This window comes from Sinohyriopsis cumingii, chromosome 2, assembly GCF_028554795.1.
Source record: "Sinohyriopsis cumingii isolate HCF-2022 chromosome 2, ASM2855479v2, whole genome shotgun sequence".
NCBI lineage: Eukaryota > Metazoa > Mollusca > Bivalvia > Unionida > Unionidae > Sinohyriopsis > Sinohyriopsis cumingii.
The window spans coordinates 129,652,424-129,678,905 of NC_142962.1; the positions used below are offsets into that span (position 1 = coordinate 129,652,424).

Here is a 26,482-nt window from a genome sequence, read left to right on the forward strand (position 1 = left end):
TTGATCAGTCCATATAGTAGAACAGTAGTTAAGACAATAGATTTCCAGAAAAATCCAGGAAAATTGTAAAAGGAGTGGGAAGATCAGAAGGATGAGCAACAATGATTTATTGTATGAATTGCTCTCTACACTCAGTATAATAATTTGTGCAAGATGGGATGGGGACTGTACCTGCCAGGAATTCTCATCCAAATTACGCAAAATGCAAGTGTTTCTTACCATATGATATGTAATTTTTGGGCAGCAAAATGTTAAACTTGTTCCTGACTGTCAGACAAGGATTTTTCTTGCGTATTTGGTGTCTCAAAGGAAACTTGTACCCGGCCGTCTGACAAGAAACATATTCCTGTCAGACAAGAAACTTGTTCCCATCAGACAAAAAAAAATTGTTCATGGTTGCAAGACAAGGAATTTTCTGTCCTAATTTGTGTCTCATAATTTTAGTTTTACTTAAAGGTATCTTACTATAGCAAACTTTGCTTCTTAGTACCTGGTATCATGATTAATGATTCTGGTTTCTACCAATCCTTGTGGTTCAGCAAGTTAGGTTTTACCTGCTGAAAAGTGTGTGTGTGTGTGTGTGTGTGTGTGTGTGTGTGTGTGTGTGTGTGTGTGTTTAAGCTTCCTTATCAAACATTCTGAAGCTTTGAAAATTTATATCTCCTAAAAATAAACCTCGTCAAATTTTATTTTTTGACATAAAGAAATAAACTCTTGACATTTCCTATAAATCTCTGACTAATGCAGGTATTATCAGCATGCATCAATACAAACTGTAGGTACTATACTACCTCTGGTATCATCAAGGTTGACTGTGATTTATGGATCTTCCTAATACATGGTTAAAATGCTCTTTACATAACTCAGAGCTTCATAAATGGGCACAATGAGTCACAAGAACAGAAGGTTGCTTTTCAGTATTTTATTTTATTCAAGTCACAGCTCCAGATATTGGAAATATGTCATCTAAGATGATTTTAATTCCTGTTTTTCATCAAAAAGACCATGCTATCCAATAACATGAATATTCACAATCAACTGTTGGAAATAGAATTAATTTACTGTATAGGATCATATCACATCCAAAACGATCATCTAAAAATGATGACTAAAATTTAATACAAAGAATACCTTAACAAAGATATCTGTGAAGTTTAAAGACCTCAATAATTGAATATCATTCATTTATCTCTTAAAAATCTACCATGGCTTACACTGAATCAGCTAGTGAACATTGGTAAAACTACATTATGCCATGAATCTATTTTAGAAATGAGAATTCACTACACTTAAAAAAGCAAGATATTATCTAAATAAATGAGGGATTGAATGAAGACATAAAGATGGGGTTAAAAAATATAATGCACAATTTAGCACTTTCAATGAGAAATAATTGAATCCTTTAATTGACTATATCCGGAGTGCTATTTATTATTTATATACTTTTTAAAATATTGTACTTTAAATAAAACCTTCAATGTGCACTATTATTTGGGTTAATTTAATGAATTTAAAACAAGCCATCATAAGTGCACGCTGATCAAGATATACACAATGTATCTTGTATATCCATGTTAGAAGAGTTAGCTCCCATTGTATACTGGGATCTAACCAAGTTTACATTCTCCCTCCCGACATGGTCATAATGAATAAACCACATATATGATCCATTTTTGAGATTGCTTTAATGAACAAAAGTTAGTGGTAACTATGAACTAGTTATACATAGTGGTTCTGAGACAATGATTATGTTCTAGGCATGTTTTAGCTGATGCTTCACCCCGAGAGGAATGATGTTTTGAGAAATCCGCTAAGCACTGGATATTGCAAGTTTAAAGCAAAAAAAAAGGTGGTGGGTTGGTGTGTACACTTATTAAGGTATGTGTGGGTAATACACTGAATATGATATGCAACATATAAATTACAGCTGATTCATAGTAATAAACAACTTGCAATTTAATTTTTACATCCAGGTGCTTTCAAACCTGTATGGATGTGGACGTACTAAATCTTTAAAATAATAAATAACTATTGCTTTTAAAAGCACCTGAAAACAGACTGCATGGTCATAATCATAAATACTGACACAAAAATATCACACAGTTATGCCTATTATAAAATCTATTATGTAGTCAAACAGAAAACGTTATATTTTATACTGACCTATACAAAACACACACTGGAAGACACTGAAAGTTCATTAATTTTCCACTCGTCTGCATATTGTTAACAAAAAATACATTCTTTAACGTGCTTTAATGTCTTGGACAAGAGCTCATAAAAATTATTTCTCTTCTTTAAGTTATCATGAGTGAAAGAGAAATGATTTTTTGTCATAGGAGTAATGAATTGCATCCCAAAGAAAATCCAGCTTTCCCAACTGAAATAAATAATATCTATAAAATCCTTTCTGACACCAAAGTCATAGCTGCACATCTAAACAACAATTTCTACAACTGTGCTAATGACCTGAAAATAAATGACCCTGCACCGGACTACCAAATGACCAATCACCTGACATTAATACAAAATTAACAGAATTTGTTAGCTCCAAACTTAAGAACACACTCAAAATTAACTTGAAATAATTATGGAAATAAATGACATATGGCACTATCCCGAAAATCTTAATATTCAAAACAGTGCAGGGGTAGATGGCATTGGTCCTGTAATGTTGAAACTAAGCACCAATATAATACACAAGTCAATAGTACATATTTAAACTTAAGCCTATAATGTAATAAATTTCCTTATACCTAAAAGTGGGCAAGAATAATAATAATACATAAGCGCAATAACAACAATCTTCCAGATAGATAAAATGCTATTCACCATTTCCAAAATTAACAAGAATCATGTAGCAAAACAAATCAGTACTTTCTTAAAAACAAATGACCACTCATATGATCACCAATCAGTCTTTCAATCATACCACTCCTGTCATACTGGGCTACTAAAGATAATTGGTACCAGTATTTCGATCAAATCACTCCTGTCATACTGGGCTAATAAAGATAATTGGTATCAGTCTTTCGATCAAACCACTCCAGTCAAACTGGGCTAATAAAAATAACTGGTACCTGTCTTTCGATCAAGCAACTCCTGTCATACTGGGCTAATAAAGATAATTGGTATCAGTGTTTAGATAAAACCACTCCTGTCATGCTGGGCTAATAAAGATAATTGGTATCAGTCTTTAGATCAAACCACTCCTGTCATGCTGGGCTAATAAAGATAACTGGTACCAGTATTTCAATCAAATCACTCCTGTCATACTGGGCTTATAAAGATAATTGGTATCAGTCTTTCGATCAAACCACTCCAGTCATACTGGGCTAATAAAAATAATTGGTACCAGTCTTTCGATCAAACCACTCCTGTCATACTGGGCTAATAAAGATAATTGGTATCAGTCTTTTGATCAAACCACTTCTGTCATACTGGGCTAATAAAGATAATTGGTATCAGTCTTTCGATCAAACCACTCCTGTCATACAGGGCTAATAAAGATAATTGCTACCAGTCTTTCGATCAAACCACTCCTGTCATACTGGGTTAATAAAGATAACTGTATCAGTCTTTTGATCAAACCACTCCTGCCATACTGGGCCAATAAAGATAATTGGTATCAGTCTTTAGATCAAACCACTTGTCATAATGGGCTAATAAAGATAATTGGTATCAGTCTTTAGATCAAACCACTCCTGCCATACTGGGCTAATAAAGATAATTGGTATCAGTCTTTTGATCAAACCACTCCTGTCATACAGGGCTAATAAAGATAATTGCTACCAGTCTTTCTATCAAACCACTCCTGTCATACTGGGTTAATAAAGATAACTGTATCAGTCTTTCGATCAAACCACTCCTGCCATACTGGGCCAATAAAGATAATTGGTATCAGTCTTTTGATCAAACCACTCCTGCCATACTGGGCTAATAAAGATAATTGGTATCAGTCTTTAGATCAAACCACTCCTGCCATACTGGGCTAATAAAGATAATTGGTATCAGTGTTTCGATCAAACCACTCCTGTCATACAGGGCTAATAAAGATAATTGCTACAAGTCTTTCGATCAAACCACTCCTGTCATACTGGGTTAATAAGGATAACTGTATCAGTCTTTCGATCAAACCACTCCTGCCATACTGGGCCAATACAGATAACTGGTATCAGTCTTTTTGATCAAAACACTTCTGTCATACTGGGCTAATAAAGATAATTGGTATCAGTCTTTAGATCAAACCACTTCTGTCATACTGGGCTAATAAAGATAATTGGTATCAGTCTTTAGATCAAACCACTTCTGTCATACTGGGCTAATAAAGATAATTGGTATCAGTGTTTAGATCAAACCACTTCTGTCATACTGGGCCAATAAAGATAATTGGTATCAGTCTTTAGATCAAACCACTTCTGCCAAACTGGGGCAATAAAGATAATTGGTATCAGTCTTTTGATCAAACCACTCCTGTCATACTGGGCTAATAAAGATAATTGGTAAATGGCTTGAAGACAATGATAAGGATAACAATAGGATCAGTTTTTTAATGTAACATATAACCTCGTTAACTGCAGGAACGATTTTTTCAGCTATTATGGAATTTAACTGCATAATACAATTAACCCAATTGCCAATTACTCACTAATAAGACAAATCTAACAGCAAACTCCACAGACTCAGATCTGCCGTCGCCTAACACACAGGCAGATCTGGATCTATACAGTTTGTTATGAGTAATCAGTAGAACGAACAATACAGACCCTAATCTGCTGTCACATTATGTTACAGCAGATCAGGATCTTTGTTGTTTGCAGTTTGACTTGACTTATAAGCAAGTACATATGGTTTATGCTAGAGACTTAAAGAATTGTGCTTGCTATGTTGAGAAACATTTAAGTTTTAAATCTCTTGCTTTCACACATAAACAGAACAAGGTCCTCAACACTCCTTGTCATAAACAAATAAGGCAAGTTAGACATGCTCAGAAGATTATGTGCTATTAACACCTTCGGCAGTGATGTTATAAACAGTTTATCAGGAGATTTCATTTGCACTGTTACATGCTGTATGACTACCAGTTACCTATTAGCAGGGAAGAACATCACTGGTCACAATTCAAAATAAAAAGTGGCAACTGAGTCAACTGGACAATGTAATCAAAATCCTCAGCAATAAAGTAATGACAATTTAGAAGATTCTTGAAAAACAGGCATGATTGTACAATGAGCAATTGATGAGACTGTAAACACAGCACAGATTTTTTTCATCAAATTTTCAAAACATTATTTCTCATTATTATAGGTATAAGACAATTATACAGAATTACCCACATACAATCAGACTGGATCACATATTTTCACTATTTTACCCAAAAAATTACAGAGACAATTGCTGACTGCTGAAATAAATACCTAACTGATTTTTGTTTTTAATTCTACATCCTGTGAATGTATTAAAGCTATTTAATATAAAAAAATGAAGCAAAAATAACTAAGAAATTCCCCTAATGTAATTACAGTGTAACATTCAGGGTACCAACAGTGATGCTTATTAGACCTAGTTCTGCTTTGGTTTAGTATGCATTGGTTTAGTTGATGGAAGACTTCCCATGTTGAGAAGAAGATTCAGGTACCAAGCCAGTCCAAAGGCACAGAATGCACACACCACTACAATGTACTCTGCATGGTTTGGAAATTTAGTCCCACAGACTGTGTACCATTTGGATCCAGGTGATGGGAGACTCTTAACACAGTGGAAGTCAAAATTTGGCTCATCATATTCCTCCAGACACAGGTACTTCCTTTTACTCAAAACCTGCGGAGAAAATGGACAAATGCATCTGAGAAACATGAATCTATATATTCTTTTGTTAAGACTCATCTCTGTACTTGCCTGCATTATTATGCACATGGTCAAGCTAGAATCTATCAGTTACATTATTACACACATGGTCAAGCTAGTATCTATCAGTTACATTATTATACACATGGTCAAGCTAGAATCTATCAGTTACATTATTACACACACGGTCAAGCTAGTATCTATCAGTTACATTATTATATACATGGTCAAGCTAGTATCTATCAGTTACATTATTATACACATGGTCAAGCTATTATCATAAGTTACATTATTATACATATGGTCAAGCTATTATCATAAGTTACATTATTATACACATGGTCAAGCTATTATCTTAAGTTACAGTATTATACACATGGTCAAGCTAGTATCATAAGTTACATTATTATACACATGGTCAAACTATTATCTTAAGTTACATTATTATACACATGGTCAAGCTAATATCATAAGTTACATTATTATACACATGGTCAAGCTAGTATCTATCAGTTACATTATAATAAACATGGTCAAGCTAGAATCTATCAGTTACATTATTATACACATGGTCAAGCTAGAATCTATCAGTTACATTATTATACACATGGTCAAGCTAGAATCTATCAGTTACATTATTATACACATGGTCAAGCTAGAATCTATCAGTTACATTATTATACACATGGTCAAGCTAGAATCTATCAGTTACATTATTATACACATGGTCAAGCTAGAATCTATCAGTTACATTATTATACACATGGTCAAGCTAGAATCTATCAGTTACATTATTATACACATGGTCAAGCTAGAATCTATCAGTTACATTATTATACACATGGTCAAGCTAGAATCTATCAGTTACATTACTATACACATGGTCAAGCTAGAATCTATCAGTTACATTATTACACACATGGTCAAACTATTATCTTAAGTTACATTATTATACACATGGTCAAGCTAATATCATAAGTTACATTATGGCGGCTTTTCAATTCAAGTTATTTTAATCATGTTGATAATACAACAATCTTGACAACTTTAATAAACTTAGCACTCCTAGTGCAAATATATAATGTTTGACAAATTGCTCAGCTTAACAGCAGTTTATTAGATTTTGAAAACCCCAACAAATACCTGTAGATGAAAAGCTGGAGCTCAGCAATTTGTGAATCAAACAAAGAAATAAAACCCAGTTTAGATTTTTTAAATTGTAAAACATGTGGTCCATCCCCAGTACAAAAAGTCTACATCAGAAAACTTTAAAAAATAATTTTAAAGGCACATAAATATAACTAGGTCATAAACATGTGCATGAAAGCAAGCATACCTAATTTAATTTGCTCTGGTTAAGCTGTTTTATCCAAAAACTTCAGTTCAAACAAGTTGGCCTGAGATCATTCACCTGGATGACGTCTGCAAGAGCAAATAGCCATGCCACTTGGTTTGTGGCATGCTTTTGACAAAAAAAAATTCAAATCTGTTGACTGGTTTCTGTATGTATCTTCAGTCATATTTAACTGCAGATCAACATCACTGTATAGAACTGCAAGGTCATTTATACTGGAAAATGTATAGGTCATGTTCTGTTTAAAGGTTTTTGAGAAGAAATTGTTCAAGTTTCTTTTCAAGTGCCTTCATGTCAGAATGCTTTCCATCAAATTCTGTCGAGCAGTTTTAATTAGTAATTTTAAGGCTTTTCGTTATTTAGTGTTATGGAGGATGATCATCGTTTGCACCACTTATAAAACACAAATCCTCACAAATCTGGTAAAGTTCTGCTGGACAGTTTTTAGAAGATGCTAAAAGCTTCTGTGTTTTCAAAACAGAGGCCATATTGGACAGTGAATCTAAATCTTTTGTAGAAGCTTGACAGATGGTTTTGCCAAAATGCTTTCTATAAAATCTTGCTAATTTTTTTGGGAGGGGATGTTGGGTAGACATTTAAAGGTGTCCCCTATTTTTACTTGGAGTGGCAATGCTGAAATGGAGACCATGTGTATACAATTGAAAGCAGAATATTTTTAGGCAAATTTGACTGAAATTGGTCAAGTGGTTTTTGAGAAGAAGCTAAAAATAGTAAATGTTTATGGATAATGCATGACACAATGGCAAGCTATGGTTGATACAGGTCATACCATAAACTCGCTTGGCTTTACAGACAGGTGAGGTAATAACTGATCTAATGGCAAGAAAACAAATTTAGCTCATCTACCAACTTTTGGAGTTACCCCCCCCACACACACAAATGCCTCCTTGAAAGGGAAAGGAGAAAGTTTTCTACAGTATGGAGGCTTGTAAGGGAGAGATGCCTCTCTCTTAATACCACTGTGTGAAGAAAATCTGCATGAATGGTTGTTTCAGCAGGCATGGAGATGTCAGGATTCAGGAGGTCGCTGATCCAAGATTAATGCCAGTTTATGTATTGTGCTTTAGTCCAGTAGGAACAATCACAACAACAAGTACCAAGGTCTGCATATAGCAAAAACATCCAGGATTGTTCCAAATAGGCCATCATATCATATCATTACTCACTTAGGAGTCAGTTCAGTGCTTATATGTTCTCCTTGTGGCACTATGGATGACAGTGGGGCTTTAACTATGTCGGACTCCCATGATATTCAAGACTGATAGAGCTTTTGTAGAAATGGCAATCTGTTTGCCTCTAGTTACTCTGTCATATGGAATCTGGAAAATGAGGTGGCATCAGTGGCAATACTGGGGCTCTCCACACTCTTGTGTGAGTGTTTTATTTATATCTCTTATGCCCAGGTCAACTAGTAGGGTGTGATGATTGCCATCTCACATCAGACCAGCGGGAGAAAAACGTCTCAAGTATGATTCAAAGAACACCACATATGGGTATAATTATATTTTGCCAGTCTGTGTCTCTTACATACTCCTCATTAAGGCCTGTCCATTGTTATTAATACCTGTAATTACAGACAGCAAAACAATGGCATACACAGGTCACAACAGTTAAGTACTTCACAGGTCTTACTGTAAAGTGGATGATATAAGAAAAAAAATGCCAGAAAATTACAGAAAGCAAATTTTTTAGTAAATTGTGTTTCTCTTAGAATACTTACCCAATCACATTAATTACAATTCATTTCAATACTTTAACTTCTTTATATTTGTATCTAGCAAATGATCACTAATTCCTAGTGATGAGATCATCTGTCATTCAAATATGTTCACCAATCACATTAATGTTAGGGATATAAGCCTGCTACCTCGCAAATCCAGCCATACCAAAATGACAAAAATTGTCCTTTTCTATTTCATATAGACAAAAGGCTATAACTCATGCCCATTACTTCCCTTTGCCACCACCAGGTGTCACTAGTTTTTAAGCTGTGCAATATAATCACATGGAGAGGTGGTTGGGAGAGTTATTAAGTAATGTGATTGGGTTAAGTATTCCTGGAGAAACACAATTTACATAAAAATATGCTTTCTCCTTCAAATACATTCCCCAATCACATTAACATTAGGAGAATAAGCAACAGGAGGGAATGATGAGCATCTGACCTCTTCCTCAGGTATCCTTCTATGGAATGAAAGCTGGATTCCCCATGCGAACAACAGCCCATTCTCCTAATTATATTAGCAATACAGCCTAGGGTCACCCGACCTGTAACCCTGTATATGGTTAAGAAGATAATTACTGAAATCTTCTTACCTACATAATTTCACTGGCAAATCCACTGAAGCTGATAGGCTGTGTTGATTGTTTTAATTGGGTCTGGTGGTCATCTGGGCTGCTGCCACTGGACCTAACACATTCAAAGTTTGCCTCTGATGTTATCTCTGTGATAAAAACTCAAGAAAGGTTGGCTCTGCATGCAGGCTGAAAGCTTGTACGACATCAAATTGAAATGTTATGGTCGAATGTGAAGCTCACAGAGATCACTCTAATCTCAAAAATGGTAATCTTCATAAGGTGAATCTATCTAGTGAGACTTCCAAATATGCCTATAACTCATTTCAGCCACAAAGCAATGGATTGTGGGGTGTTATCTTGTTTCCTGGCTTTCACCCTTAGAAAGAGGTGCTAGTGTGTGCCACAAGTTGTCTCTGTGTATTTCTGTTGCTTGAGTGTGTGAACAGGCTGAAGTGGCCACCTCACTTGATCTGTCTAAGGAAGAGAGTGAGCAAATGATAACTCTTTGATTGCCGACATGTGGTAATCTATTTTTGGCTATGAAGACTATTTGTGTCAAGAGGACCACCGAACCATCTGATAAGAAGATAGTTCAGATGAATGGAAAGAGCATGTAACTTGCTCACCCTGCTTGCTGAAGCTAAAGGTATCAGGAAACGTTTTGTATGATAATAACCTCAGCGAATGTGTCTGAAATCATGGAGTGGTAGCCTTTAATAGTAATTGGTACCAACTATTTCTCCTTGATAAGCCAGAGAAAAAAATTCAGCGAGTTGAGTGATTGAGGTGCTCAGAGGAACAATGTTACTGATGTGGCACCAGTCTCTGAAAACATGCCACTTTCCCTCATTAACCTTCGGAATAGAGGGCCTTCTTGCTTCAAGATTCTCTCCCCTGTCAAAGATTTAAATTTCTTTTTATCACAATGCTGTCCCAACAAGAGCCAAGCATGAAGACAATGGTCTGGGCAGGGAGAAAATACCTGTGATAGTGGCTGCTTGAGAAGATTTGGGCTGGCCAGAATCTTCTGGGGCAGATCTATCACTAGATCAAGTAGATCAGTAACCCAGGTGCTATCAGAATCATCTTGCATTTCTGTCTCCATAACTTCTGGATTATTTTTGGTACCACTACTGTGGGAGGGTACACAAATACTCCCAACCCTTCCCAACTGATTGACAGAGCATCCAAGGCCTAATCTTTTGGGTCATGAACTGGAGAGACAAAGGCAGTCAACTTGTGATTCCACCTTGTCACTAAAAGATCAATCATCAGATGCCCCAGAAGTGCACAGATCTGAATAAAGACCAGTTGATGGTGAGACCATTCTGTGTGAATGACTTGGCCTTTCCTGTTTTTTTAGGTTGTTGCACCAACATAGAAACTGCCAAACTAGAACACACAGGTGGGATAATTTGGGGCCTTCCTGTTTGAGGAGGTAGGTTATCACCATATAGTTGTCAGGCTCATGCCTGAGAGTTGATCTTTCAAAAAGTGAAAGGCACTGATGACAGTCTTTATTTTTAAAGTCTGATATGGAGAGGCTGTTCCCTTGGTTCCCATTTGCCGCTGTAATGGAGTCCAGCAACAAGTGGGTACCCCAACCATATGCACTGGCATTGTCATTTGTAAGAGGTGCATAAAAAGAATGGTCAAGCGTGATCAAGTCTGCCGCCATTGAATAATACAAGGAGTTGCAAGAACTCTCTTGCTGAATTCCAAGTCCTGTTGGAAATGGCCTTGACAAGTTCAATGATCCTGATTACGCAAACACGAGGAAACCATACCAAAAGGCTGGGATGGATGGAGCTCTGAATATCCCCAGTTCACCAGAAAACCTAGATGATCTAAGTGAGAGAAGATCTTTTCTGCCTTGGAGAAGAACAGAATTTAACACATGTTTCTGGGGGATGTAGTTCAAGGTACACTGCCATCATTGTAGATGAAGTCAATCAGAACAGGGTGGAGATGCAATCCATAACCTTGGTAAAAACCCAAGGGCCAATGCTGAGGCCAAAGGGTAGGACTTTGATAAACTGTGTTGTGGTAAGCAAAACTTTAAAAAATTCTATGATGTAGGGTGGATAGGGGCGTGAAAATATGCAGCGGTCAGATAGTGATTAATGGCATACTTGTCCTGTCAGATGGAGAGATGGATTGATCTCACTGTCTCCATCTTGAATTTTGGCTGTGAAATGAATCAGATGAGGTGACTCAGGTTGATGATCGGATTCAACTTGTCATTCACCTTCCAAAGTAAGAAAGAGCCTGGAATAAAACCCCAGCAATTGTGGTTTCACACAATCTCCACCACCTATTTTTTCAATTAGTGACCATGTTAATGTTGTACAAAGGCATCCTTCTGCTGATCTGATGGTATGTGTGTGAAGAGGGAAGAGGAGGAAAAAGAAGGGGGTTGGATAAATTAAATCCAAAGCCCCTCTGAAATGATCTGTATCAACCAATCATTCTGAAGGAATATGGTGATCCAGTATACCAAAAATTGCAAGAGGCAGCTGCCCACAGGTACGCTGTCTCCAGCCAGTAGGGATGGTAGGTCAATGCCTGGAGTTATAAGGTTTGATGGTGGAGAATCTTGGTTTCTTACTGCCTATGTATGGTTGCCTCCTAGTTTGATTAGACTGCTGTCTCCTGGCATTGGGCTGGGATCTGTATTATACATTCGACTGAAAGAGATCCCCGTTCTCTGTCCACTTACCGCCTCCCTACATTGGCAGGGGCTGATCGAATCAAATTGTTTGTTGTTGAGTTGAGTGGAAAGTTGGAGGGGAAGTTCCTTAGCTGCTTGCCTCAAAACTTCATTAGTTTTTCCTATGAAGAGTAACAATGATCCAAACATGGTCATTCATAAAGCCAGGGTATGATGAGGCTTGAGTGACATGGACCACAGACATGCATCGCATCATGTCAAGTCTAAGTTAACTCAAGTAGTCATTTCATTGGCCTTTGAATGGTTATCTGCCTTGTTAATGACTCTAGCAAGCCTTGACATACCTTCCAAGCTTGGTCATTGCTGAAGAGTCGGAAAATTGCTAATGGGCCAAATCTAACACAAATGACATACCAACTATGTTCTGGATGAGCTTTGACATGGTATGAAACACATTTTTGTCCACATTATCAAACAGGGATGTGAAATGAACTGCTGCTAGAATTTGTCATGTTCGGGAGATTAGTACTGAAGGCATCTGAGTAAGTTTTGTACCAGCTAGATGAGATCACTGGTACTTGGCTTTCTTGGCCTTATAATTCCCTGGGACACCAATTCAATGTGACAGCCAGTCACTGATCCCCAGAATTTTTAGCTGATTGGGGAAGGAGCCAAAAGAATAGTGCATCTTTCTCATCCAAATTTACTGATGCTTTAACTTGATAGTTTTGCGAAGCAGGGGGAGGTTGAGGGCATTCTGAAGTTGTCGACACCCTAAATTTTCTTGACTGTGACTTTAAAGTTGAATTCAGACAGTTCCATGGCTGGAACTGAGTATGGCTGACCTGTAGCAGCAGCAGCTTCATAACACTCACTGTGTGTCAAGTCCTGACCTGGTTCAGCTTGTAGCTCTGGATAAGCCACACAAAGTGGCCTCGATGATGCAATTCTGTCCTCTTTGAAAATGTCACTAACTTTCCCATGTGGATAAGAAATGAACATATGAATGTCCAGCACTGCTAGAATGGCCAGCTGGCTCATGTGGTGTATGGTTGGTCTGTATGATGATGGTATAGAAGATGGTTCAGCTATCACCAGTACTTCCCACTCCAACAGCCTGGCTGGATGGACAGATTTCTCACTGAAATCTCCATCAAAGTAAGGGTACATCATTTACAGTATGGCTAAACAGATGGATCTTCACTAAGATCACAGTTGGCCTGACTGTTTTTTCAAAAAAAGTCTCCATGATGGGATGACTGGATGGCTGGTGATGACAAGGCAGTATTATGAAATGGATCCAATGGATCCAGTACAAACACCATGCGTCCAGACTTAAAGGCCCAAAGGGCATGCAATGGAGGTTGACTTTTGACGTATATTGAGGACGTTAACATTATCATTCCACAACTTATTCTGTCTTACCTTCCCGTTCGAAGCCTTCTGGACTTTTGCTTTTAACTTTTACTTTTCATGCATTTAGTCAACATATCTACTGAAATGACACAAGAAGAGAAAAAACAAAGCATACCTTAGCAAGTCAGCATCTTACTAACTAACTAATACTGAAGCCCAGAATACCTCTGTCACGTATTACACATGCTTTGTGGTATAGATGATGTACATTTATTACATATGATACAAAAAGTCATGGCTGTTTTCCTTTGCATTGAACTTTTTGCATTTCATGCATTTAGTTGACATTTGTACTGAAACAACACAAGAGAAAACAAAGCATAAATTAGCAATTCATAAAGTTGCTAATTTGCTAATACCACCCCCATTACTAATGGGGTAAGCAAAAATAGTGTCGCTCTAACTTGTAAATGACAACATGAGTTCAATCACAGCATTTTGCAAAGTGGTCTTAAATGGACAAGTCCATAAAGGTGACAAAGTCACTCCAATTTGGAATTTTAAAAAAAATAATGTATAAAACCTGTAAAAGAATGATGGTCTGACACAATAAAACAAAATTTTAAGCTGGATGGTCCAATTTTAATACCAAGATGGCTTGGATTGTATGAGATATAATGTATGTTGTTATCAGTACAGTAGTAAAGCTTAAACTTATTGCCCTGTTCTACATGAGATTGGGAAAGACAATTTTCATCTTTTATAGTAAGGCTGGATTCATGAGGTAACAGGCTTATATCCCTAAAGATAATGTGATTGGGAAATGTATTTGAAGGACAAATGATCTTATCACTCGGAATAAATGATCATTTATTAGATACAATTCATAAAGAAGTTAAAGTACTGAAATGAACTGTAAGTACTATATATCATAGGGTATACAATTACCAGTCAGTTTCCTATACGACAAAGTTCAACAAATGAAGAGAAAAATATTGTCGATGATGATGATAGATTGAGAATGGCTAAGAAAACAGATGATGGGATGATTCCCTAAGGTGAGTATACAAATGGAATGCTCAAACTGGAGGCATAAAGTAGAAAGTATTTGTGAAGCTTCTTGTAAAAATGTACTTATCAGGCATAAATTGAAAGAATAACTGATGGGATTAGGAACCAATCTCTCTATCCTAGGTGAGACCACTCCTGTTTGACTTTTGACTTATTTTTGGTTGTTTAATCAATGTGAACAGCTTTCTTAGCTTGGGTGAGCTGCATTTGCACTATTAACATTTACGGTCAGGTAACATAGCTGAAGAAAAAACATGCTGACCAAATTGTATTTGTTTAGACAAAGTGTTTATTCTGCATTATCATACTAAAAAGCTAGCCCAAACACACAGACACATAGAGGCAAATCCAGATGGCTCAGCTGCACTTGCTGTGGGAGCATGAAAATGCACCACAGAAGAGTGTCTTTCCCTCTGCCCACCTACACTAACTACACCTATTACAAAAAAATTATATTTGAACAGAATCATCATGTTTCAGGAGATGAAGGAAATAAAAAGCTTGTGCAAAGCAGTTTATGCAGACAAAATGCATACATTATTATGCAATATATCACTGTATAGAATTTTAGCTCAGTTTCATGACTTGAGGGCTTTTAAGATAAATTGTACTTAAGTTATGGAAAATACCTCACTATAGATATTACTGTAAACTACATATAACATATAGGTAAATTGTATCTGTGTGTGTTATTTAGATTTTTAACGCAGTTTTAACAATTTTTCTGTCATATCACTAGAATGTCTTCAGTGTGGCACTTTTTAGTGATGTCTAGCACTGGGGTATCATGCTGCAGAAATGTAGCATCAAGTCCCACCCTGTCACATTATCCTGACACAACGCCAACTAGTCCTAACTCCTAACCTCTTAATGCTGAGTGCCAAATGAGACAGCTACTAGTACTATCTGTATACGTTTCTGGTATGACTCAGCCAGGGTTCGAACCTGCAACCTCCCATATCCGAGGTGGATGCTCTAACTACTTAGGTCACTGGAACAGTTTTAAATCATATCTAAATGATGGATAATATTGCACAGACATTTGAGGATGGTGTAGTAAATTCAACTGAATTGTATGAGTTGTTCTCCCTGTTACCATTCTTCATACAGTGTGCTTATTTAAAGTAAATCTAATACATCAAATTACTGGAGAATCTGTCATATTTAATCTCCTAGTATTAACCATCAAACTTTTTTTACACACACACCCAAAAAGGCACGTCAAAAAACAGTTTCAACTTTTCAGATATGTGCATATCTAAAATAACGCCACAAAGAGAAAAGGATTATTTAAAAAAAATGATTGCACACTGAATGTGAAGCTATTTCAAATCAAAACAACTTTTTTCAGATGCTCAAAATGGATATTTCAGATGTATTAGCACTTATATTTATAAACTTTCCAGTATTTCAGCTCTTCTAGATAATACATGCATAAACACACTCACAAGCATCACCTAACATCAATCATGGATTTAATTACATACCCAAATGGTGTGGTGATTGGGGTTGTTTCATTACTGGGACTAACATCAATCGCATGGATGTGCTTATATGGTCAGATGCTGTGGTGACTGAGGATGTTTCAATAGAGGGACTAACATCAATCATGGATTTAATTACTTGCCCAAATGGTGTGGTGATTGGGGTTGTTTCACTACAGGGACTAACATCAATCATGGATTTACTTACATGCCCAAATGGTGTGGTGACTGGGGTTGTTTCATTACAGGGACTAACATCAATTACATGGATGTGCTTATATGCTCAGATGCTGTGGTGAATAGGGTTGTTTCAATAGAGGGACTAACATCAACATGGATTTACTTACATGCCCAAATGGTGTAGTGACTGGGGTTGTTTCATTACAGGGACTAACATCAATTGCATGGATGTGCTTATATGCTCAGATACTGTGGTGAATAGGGTTGTTTCAATAGAGGGACTAACATCAACATGGATTTACTTACATGCCCAAATGGTGTGATGACTGGGGTTGTTTCAGTAGAGGGACTAACATCAACATGGACTTAAATACATGAACAAACGGTGTGATGATTGGGGTTGTTTCATTACAGGGACTAACATCAGTCATGGATTTACTTACATCCCCAAACGGTGTGGTGACTGGGGTTGTTTCATTACAGGGGCCAACAGGTTCATGCAGTCCTACAGCCACAGCATTTTCTGGCTTGGCTGTGAACACCAGGTAGATGTAGAAGGTATAGTGGAGGATAACTAATGTCAGGATTTCATCCAGCCTAAACTCTGTAAGAAAAAAAAACAAGGAATTCCCAGTAAAGAAGTCCATTACTTTGATAAAACTAGTCATATAAAAGACATCCAAACTATTACAATGAAATCTGCTTTGGCAGACACTTCTGTATAACAAAAAATCAGTTCATAATGAACAATTAAGATCTCCAGTGAAAATTCTTCCATAAACGTCCCTGAGCACAGAAGACATCTGTCCAGGTTTAGAAAATAAGTCTGATAGTCCATGGTTGTTCTAGGTATATATATATAAAATTGCAAACAATACTTTTAACTCTTGACTCACCACCAGTCCCTATAATGGAAAGTGTCACACAAGTTTACATCTTATTCATTCTATTTAAAATCAACAAATAAAAAGATAAGCAGACAATTTCCTTATTTTAAGTTGTCTGTCAGATTTCTCATAGAAATAAAGAGCCAATAACTTTTATTTACATTCTATCTATTTGGTAATTTATCCATTGCACTTTCAGAAGCCAATATTGTCTAGTCTGGCAAAATTTGTTTCCCTATTTTAATAACTGCCAAGATAGTGTAATTTAGACTAATTCAGGGTGATTTTTTTAACACAAGGGGGCATTCATTTTAGTGAGCTGTGTGCTTAGATCATACACAGTTTCCACAAGTACAATATCCAAAGATGTTTCAAACACAGTACATGAAAGTAACATAGAGGTATACCAACATTCTCTCTACTGTGCATATTCCGAATGTAAACAGCTTCACCTTACACTTGCCACTCTCTCCGAAGTTCATAACATCTGCAGAGCGCCCCATTAGCAATGCTTTCAAGACTGTATAGTTATGGTGATAGACAAATTAGCAGCTCTCTTGTAAATTAAATGAGTCTAGTGACTATGTCTGGCTCAGTTTTATTTTGATCTCAATAGTGTTCTCCATAAAATTACTTACATATCAAAGTATAACATTGACATAAAAGAAGAAAATGTATTCAGATAATAATAATAATAATAATGAGGACTTTGTATAGCGCCTAATCTTTACAAGCTCTAAGTGCTTTACAACTTTAGACAACACCTATAAGATAAGAAACATAATATTATTACAAAAACAAACAACATGAAATTAGAAAAACATTAAAAAAATAAAAAACATGCTGAGAATATTTCAGGTAGGAAACATTATTAGGTCTTTAAGTTTGTTCTTGTAGTCGAAATAAGTGAGTTTTGAGAGCCCTCTTGAATGTGATCACTGTGTCTTTGTGTCGAAGTTCAGTGGGCAATTCATTCCATATAGCTGGACCCTGGTATGCAAAAGAATGCTGTCCATATGACTTTGTTTTCATACTTGGAATAATGAGTATACGATTGTCAGAAGAGGAGCGTAAGTATCTTGCTGGTGTGTACACATGAGTGAGGTCAGAGAGGTATGTTGGACTAGAGTCCGACAGTGAAATGTAGCACAGAGAACAAATTTTGTGTTTTATTCTGGATTGAATGGATAGCCAGTGTAGGGTACAGAGCAGCGGGGAGGTGTGCACTGATCGTGGTACTCTAAGTATGATCCGAGCAGCTGTGTTTTGAACTTTTTGAAGTTTCTGGAGTAGATAGTGAGATGAACCAGACAGAATTGAGTTACAATAGTCCAGTCTTGAAAGTACTAATGAACACACAAGTGTTTTAGTGGCATCATCTGAAAGATATTTGCGAATTGAGCTGATGCGTCTCAGCTCAAGATATGCAGCCTTGCATATGTTCATGACATGTTGGTGCAATGTGAGAGTACTGTCCAGAGTAACACCTAGGTTTCGTACTGATTGTGTGAATTTAATGTTGGCGTTGCTAATATTTATTGTTTTAGGTAAAGGATGTGAATGAGAAAGTCTTTGTGTTGTGATCAGAATGGCCTCAGTTTTATCATCATTCATCTGCAGCTTGTTACAAGTCATCCATGATTTCACATCAGAAATGCACCTCTCTACACCTTGGATGGTGGCATCAACTTCAGTTGGGTGGCTAGTTTTGTATATTTGCGTGTCATCAGCGTACAATTGATGAGACACTGGATGATGATCTATGACACTTGAAAGCGACTGAGTGTACAGAATGAAGAGAACAGGTCCAAGAACAGAATCCTGTGGAACACCACAACATAGATCAACTGGGTTGGAGTGTATTCCATTTGCAGATACAATTTGTGTCCTGTTGACCAAGTAGGACTTGAACCACAGTAAGGCTGTATCATGAATGCCAAATACATGCTGGAGACGGTGAAGTAATATATCATGGTCTATCGTGTCAAATGCTGCAGACAAATCAAGGAGGGTGAGGACTGTAATCTTTCCGCTATCCAATGCAGAGAGAATGTCATTAACTACTTTTAGAAGAGTAGTTTAAGTACTGTGGCAAGGGCGATATGCAGATTGTACATTGCTAAAAAGACTGTTTGAATTTAGATGAGATACAAGCTGGGATAGAACAACCTTTTCTAAGATTTTTGAAATGAATGGGAGATTAGAAACTGGGCGGTACTTCTTTAAATCGTTATGGTCTAGTGTTGGTTTCTTCAGCAGAGGCTTTACAATGGCAGTTTTGAAAAATGATGGGAATTCCCCAGATGAGAGAGAGATATTAATAACATCAGTTAGTGAAGGCAATACTGGATCTAAGCACTCAAGCAGCAATGATGTTGGAATTGGATCAAGTTCACATGACTTTGGTGCACTCTTCATCACGACTGTACATATGAAATCCATAGAGACAGGTTCAAATGCTGCTAATGGTTGCCGCTTAAATTCTGTATCCCAACTGTATGGTGACGACGAATCAATTGAAATTGTGGTGTCAAGCTTATCTCTAATGGTTTGTACTTTGTCACTGAAAAAATCTGCAAACATATCCGGAATGTCGACTGGAGAGAAGGTAGTTGGAAGTGGTGTTGATTTGTTCCTTGACATTAGCTTGTTAGTTATCTCGAAGAGCTCTTTGCAGCTGGAACTTTCCATGATCTTAGTAGTGTAGTGGGCTGATTTCGCTGCATGGACTATATTTGTGATGTTCTTCTTAGCGACTTCATAGATTTGCTTATGAATAGTGAGTCTGGTGGAAAGCCAGAGCCTCTCAGCTTTACGGCGGTCTCTTTTAGCAGTGCGAAGCTGGTCCCTAACACTGCTATATCATGGAGAACACTTTTTAATTGATACTCTGCACTTGGTAACTGGGGCATGTTTGTCAAGTAATGAACGCAGACAGTTATCGAGTTGTTCTGCGGTAGGAGGTAAGCAAGTTGTTTGGTTAGCTTGGATGTCTTGCATTAATTTGGTTCTATTTATCATACGGAGGTTTCTCTTAGTAGCAGATAAAGGTGGAGGGTTAGGGACTGATACATCAAGATGGCATAAAATGCAGAGGTGATCTGATGCAAGGTCATGGGATACCAGGGAGGACTGTAGAATGTTATCATCAGGTCTATGAAGAATCCAGTCTAAAATGTGACCATGTTTATGGGTGGGTTGGTTAAGTGACTGTTTGAGGTTGAAAACATTAATGGAATCTAGGAGTTTTGATGTATTTGAGTTTCCGGGACAGTCAAAGTGAAAGTTGAAATCTCCAAGAACAATTAGGTTGCCACCTATCGAATTTCCATAGTCTAGGAGATTCGGAAACTGCTCCAAAAAGAGAGAGTCAGCCAGTCAGTAACACAAATTTTCTAAGGACAAAGTAGACATCATTAGATGTCTTTTGTTGAAGACTCCCCTATCATAATGATCATCCATGCTGGGGGAGTGGTGACAACAAAATTTTAAGACAGTAATCCTGGCAGCCCTATCAAATGTATGACTGCACCATTTTGATAGAGGACCAACAATGTATCAAAAGAAGCCTCATGGTGAAAAGCCCATGGTGATATAGCCATCCATTTTGAGTGTACAGATAACAATATTTTCAAGATATGACTTTCCATCCAAAAGGAGAAGCAATAGCAAGATTTTCAAGATGGTTTCAGACCTGCCAACCCTGACAAGTCCATCTCAGTAAGGCAGTTTATTTTTTTCTATAAGTTTTACCATTTTTCAGTAAGGTGTAACAAAATGTCATAAACTGTTATTGTAAAGCTGGAAACGTAATTAAAAGTTCAGTATTCGGAACGTGCAGCAACGATAAACATTATGTTCAACTGAAAAGTTTGTAAAGTACGCATATACTTTATTTACGACTAGTACAGTTGCACAAATTTTAGTTCCAAACCCTATGGAGCTCAATGGCTTGTTGTTATCTCTCAACTTGATGTAATTCTTGGAAATTCTTTTTTCCATTTCACATAACGATGGCAGTCATATTTCCCACCATGAGTCATACTCAAATTAGTATGTGATGTTTAATAAACATAATTGTGTCCCTTCAAGCTTATATTCCCAAGAATCTGAATATTCATTTTTATTTTTCTGTGTTGATTATTACCACTTTTCAAGAGGCTTATTTCCCCTTTTGTCTTAAATATACCTTGCTTACTGGACGCCATTTAAAATAAAAATTCAATGATCAACAGTCTGATCATGCAGACACTTCGCATGAATAAATATGTTCAGTTTAAAGCATCTGACGTGCTACTGTAAAGATAGTCTGGTTCTCTGACCAATTTCAAAAAACAGATTTTTAAGGTGGCTTAATGAAAATTCAATACTGATATGAACATCCATTCAAGAGAAGTAGCAATAATAAGAATTTCAAGATGACAACCATAGCAGCCATAATGGACACCATGTCAACACCATATTTTATTTAGTACCAATTAGACATCATAAAAAGTCTTTTAGTGAGAACCCCATGTTGATGTGACTTACTACTTATGAGGACAAATGATAACAAGATTTTCAAGATGGTCATTGTGTTGGCCATTTTGGATTCAGGTGTGCACTATTTTCATTCAGAACCAACTAGACATTATGCAAAGTCTTTTAATGAAAACTCCATGTTGATGTTATATCTCTGCCATGATGCCTTAAGCTTCAGAAGTTGTAAGGTTGTTAATTAAACAAATTAATTTGTACCCAGGGAAACCACTTTCAATTTGAAGTCCCACAGATGCAATTTAGAATTCTGTATAATTTTCCTAACAAGTCTATGAGTAATCAGTGCCACCTTTGCACATATTTGTAAAATTCTGCCTTCCCTGCGTACCATGTATGTTCAAATGCAACATCCCTATGGAATGCACACATCTAAGACAATTTGAACTTAACATTAAGGTCATTATAGAAAACTATATACTCCTTTTGCCAGTTGTGCTGACTCCCCTGGCCACTGACTGGAATACTGTCCATAATATCATGGCATAGACTGCAAACAGGATGAAAACACAGACCTCTGAGTGGATGTGGAAGGTATCATGGAGTGTGTGATACACAGGGATAAACTGCAGGACACCCAAAGGAAAGCCACACATAGAGGCTATTAGGCAGCAGATCAGCTCCTTGAAAATCCTGAAGAACACCAAAAGAAAATATACTTTTGAAACAAATGAAAATTGACTATATTGAAAAAGTAAGGTTATGCAATTTATGTGGTCATCAAACCTTCAATACAAAATCTAAGAACTGTTGATATCCTCACCAAAAAGAAAAAGAAAATGATTCCAGGCTACCATTACCTACCTAGAAACTGTATTTTCTCCTGGTCTACTAGCACCTCAGCCCAAAATTAACCAAACTGAAAATGTTTTATTATATTTGGAAGCCCCAAAAATGAGCTAAGAAAGCCTCACTGCATATTTTAAAGTGGTATTTTGTCCTTTTTTTTGGTTGGGGTGGGGGAGGAATTATGCTGTTGTTGTTGTTGTTGTTGTTGTAGGGTTTAACGCCATTTTTCAGCACACGATAGGCTATACATGGCAGCCAGTATTAATGGTGGAGGAAGAACCCAGGAAATGCCCGGAAAGAACCACCGACCCTCGAGAAGCTACTGGCAAGGAATTATGCAAGAAAAAGCAAGTGTATTGGTGTCCCATCATAATTATGGTACATACATGATTATCTCCAATAACTTCACCAATCAGACAATAATTATGGTACATACATGATTATCTCCAATAACTTCACCGATCAGACAATAATTATGGTACATACATGATTTTCTCCAATAACATAGTTACTAGTAACACACTAATTATAGCACATATATGATTTTTTTCAAATTACATAGTAATTGATCACACTAAATTATGGTACATACATGATTTTCTCCAACAACACAGTAACTATTCACACATTAATTATGGTACAAACATGATTTTCTCCAGTAACTTAGTACATGATCACACACTATCAGGGTTCATACTGAACTATGAATGATAAATTCAAAGACTTTTCCCAAACTTTCATAGACCACAAACAGAGATTTCCAATACCTATTTTTGCTAACATTGTGTATACAGGTTATATGAGAAAACAACGAATGCCAAATACTACAATATTGTTTACTGATTAAAGTCAAACTATAATTAATTTCCTAAAATAGCATTATAATGATCTGGAAGATAGGTTAACATTTGTTATTTTTTCAGAAATATGTAACATACGTGTCAGATTTAATACAAAATAAATTGTTCTTTTAACAGACATCAGCACTGCTTTAAATGCATTATTATATTTGCTATTTTTCTCTTCAATCATTTTGGAAAGAGATGCCACCACTGTCATCTTTTCCTCTGCTCTTCTCCTAAGAGCATTTGACTCTGTGACAAGCACAATGAGTCCTTTTAACTCTGCCTCTTCTGCTTTCTGTACAGAGGAAGCATGTAGGCTGGCAATGTCAGCTTCAAGACGCAGCTTTTTGGCTTTAAGTTCTTCCACTTCATCCAAGGTTAACTCCCATTTCTTTCCTTTTTGTTTTTCTTCTCATCCTTCTCCTCTGCTTTCTTCTTATCCAGATAGGCATGGTACTTATGTCTTGCAGAGGAGGCATATGTCATCATTTCATTGCTAATGATGATTTCCAAAGGTCCACATGCTTTTCTCATTGTGTCAATGATTAGCCTTTGAACTCTGAGGCTTTCTCTGCTGAAGTTCTCAACAGATACCTGTTTGTTGACAGAAAATCCTCTCTCCACTGTTGCCTGCCCATGTGACAACAACAACATTTTCTGGAGAACATTCCAAAGTTCAACATATTCCTTTCTTTTAGAAAGGACAGAATAAAACACTTCATCAAGGCTGTCATCTGTTCTACTGAAGCATTTCAAGGGATGATTGTCCGATTGGATAACTTCATCCACTAATTTTCCGTACTGAGTCAATATTAAATCACATCGGGACTCTACTTCTCTTCCTGCCTCACACATAATTCTTAGGACCCTACGGAGTTTTGTTTCTCCCTTTTCCTTATCTGATTCTGATTGCATAAGTCAAGGATCAGCCCAGGACATGTTTTTCACCAAGGGATATTTCAGAGGTGATTTCTCAAACAGCTTCTTTACCATTGCAATCATAAAGTCTCTGCACTGGGGAAAAAGGTCGAGGGTCGGCAATGAGAAACGGGGACATTCCATCAACTGGAAACACATTTTTTCATTCTTTTTTTTTTGCCTAATCAAATGACTTGACTTCCTACAGTTAAAGCTTCACAGCACATGTTAACACCATTTTTTTTCACTTGCAATTCAAGAACAACAACTCTTGCTTAACTCTACTATAGTGTACGCATGCGCACTTTTGAAACTGTTTATCTGTGAATTAAATTTATTACAATTGATGTTTCTATATTAAACCAAGGAACATTATTATGTAGAACAAAATTTTCGAAAATGATTTTTGTCCCTCAAACGTGTTAAATAAACCGACGGTATAAGTAAATTTAAACGGGCCCTCTTTTGCCATATCGCCCAAATCATCAAACTAAAAAATATCTTATTTTATACCCGAAAAGTAATGAGTTACCATTATTTTGCCCAAAACTACCAATAGCTTATACTTCTGCATCTTTGTTCCACTAAATGAACAGTATGTAGTTACTAATTTGCAACTTACCTTTGGCATGACTTGTAAGGGCTCCTTCTCCCATTGAAGCCAAGTTGATCGTCTTTTTACACAATGTACAAAACGCCTTTCGTTTACATAATTTATCCTTTTGCAGCCATTCCTTGTATTTCTCTTGTTCAAGCCAGATATCGTTGAAAGAGCAAAGACCTGGCATTTTTAAACACTGAAGATGTAAATCAACTGAACAAATTTTGAATCCTCGAGCGTAATACTTTCACGCACTTTCTACGTAGAGTGAATTAGTGTAATGAACATTTTGATTGGCCAAAGCTGATGGACTCGTCCAATCAAACTGAACGATTCGTCAAAAGAAAGAAGCCAGGAAAACCAGCTACATCCGAAGCTAATGACCTTAGGCAATTTTATTTGTGACTTCCTTTGATGAAGTGTGTAGCCGTCTTGCTTTGATTAAGAGTGCATGTGTTATTGAAGTCGCGGCCGAGGCCAACTTTGGATGGCCAAACAAAGCCTCTTTTGTTATTGCGGTGGCAATGAAACTGAACGGGTCATCAAAAGAATGAAACCAGGATAACTAGATTACATCCGAATCTAACAACCTCGGATAATTTTATTTGTGATTCTGGAAAGAAATTACAAATTTTGGGGTTTATTTCAATTTTCAAAGACTTTTAAAGACCTCAGGGTAATATGCTCGAGTTTCCCAAACTTTCAAGGCCTTGAAAATGCTACCTCATTTTTCCCAAACTCTCAAAGACCTTCAAAGACCGTATGAACCCTGACTAATTATGGTACATGCATGATTTTCTCCAATAACTTAGTAATTGATCATACACTAAATATGATCCAAATGTAAGATTAATGCATGGATACATGGAGTTGAAGCAACTCAAAGGTTTAGAAATGATGTATATGAGGATCGTTTACATTTACACATCTAGGAACTCACGAGTTTAGAAGTGTAGAAAGAACTTGCTAGATGCAGGAATTGCTGCAGAAAAGGTGAAAACAAAGGTTTTTGGTTGGTAGGATGAAATTGCTACATTCAGGCACACTCAGATAAAACAAACAGTGAATGTATTTATCTTTATATTTTGGGAAGTTCTACTTGAAGCATATGATTATACCTATCCATCAATAAATTAAACAACTTAAAAATTCTACTGAGATGGACTGACCCTATATTCTGAGTGGTTTTCTTGTCTGATGCCAATAGTCTGTGAAGCCCATGGAACACAAATGTGAACCCCGCTGCAAAGGTAGCATGGAAATAGTAGCTGGTCCATGGTACATAGTAGTGGCGGTCATAGATGTTAGGATCTGTATCATGCCATGTCCACCAGAGGTTCTTTATGCCCATGATGTCATAGGGAACATCCAGCAAAACCACTGACAGGCCAACTGAATGAAAAGGCATTGAAACTATGAAATTGTCAAAGCTTACAAACTTTGTTGAAGTATATTTCACATAGTTCAGGTACCATTAATACTCATTTATAAGCTGCGTCCAACTACAAACTGAACAGGCCCAGATCTGCCGTCACATAATGTGACGGAAGATCTGGGCCTGTGCAGTTTGATAGGAGCAATCAGTAGAACAAAGAATAAAGTCCTTAATCAAGATGCGCATTAT

General features: G+C 36.8%; 1 protein-coding gene across 1 annotated transcript in view; it reads right to left on the reverse strand.

Moving 5' to 3' along the window:
* Positions 1 to 907: 907 nt before the first annotated feature.
* Positions 908 to 26,482, reverse strand: part of LOC149805824 (uncharacterized) — a 48,690-nt gene continuing 23,115 nt past the window's right edge. Inside the window, exons 5-8 of the mRNA XM_089950538.1 lie at positions 26,028 to 26,250; positions 22,127 to 22,338; positions 16,726 to 16,886; positions 908 to 5,820 (exon numbers count right to left, since the gene is read on the reverse strand). Of these exons, the coding sequence (XP_089806664.1) occupies positions 5,563 to 5,820; positions 16,726 to 16,886; positions 22,127 to 22,338; positions 26,028 to 26,250 (854 nt within the window). The 3' untranslated portion in view covers positions 908 to 5,562. The remainder of the gene's footprint in view (positions 5,821 to 16,725; positions 16,887 to 22,126; positions 22,339 to 26,027; positions 26,251 to 26,482) is intronic.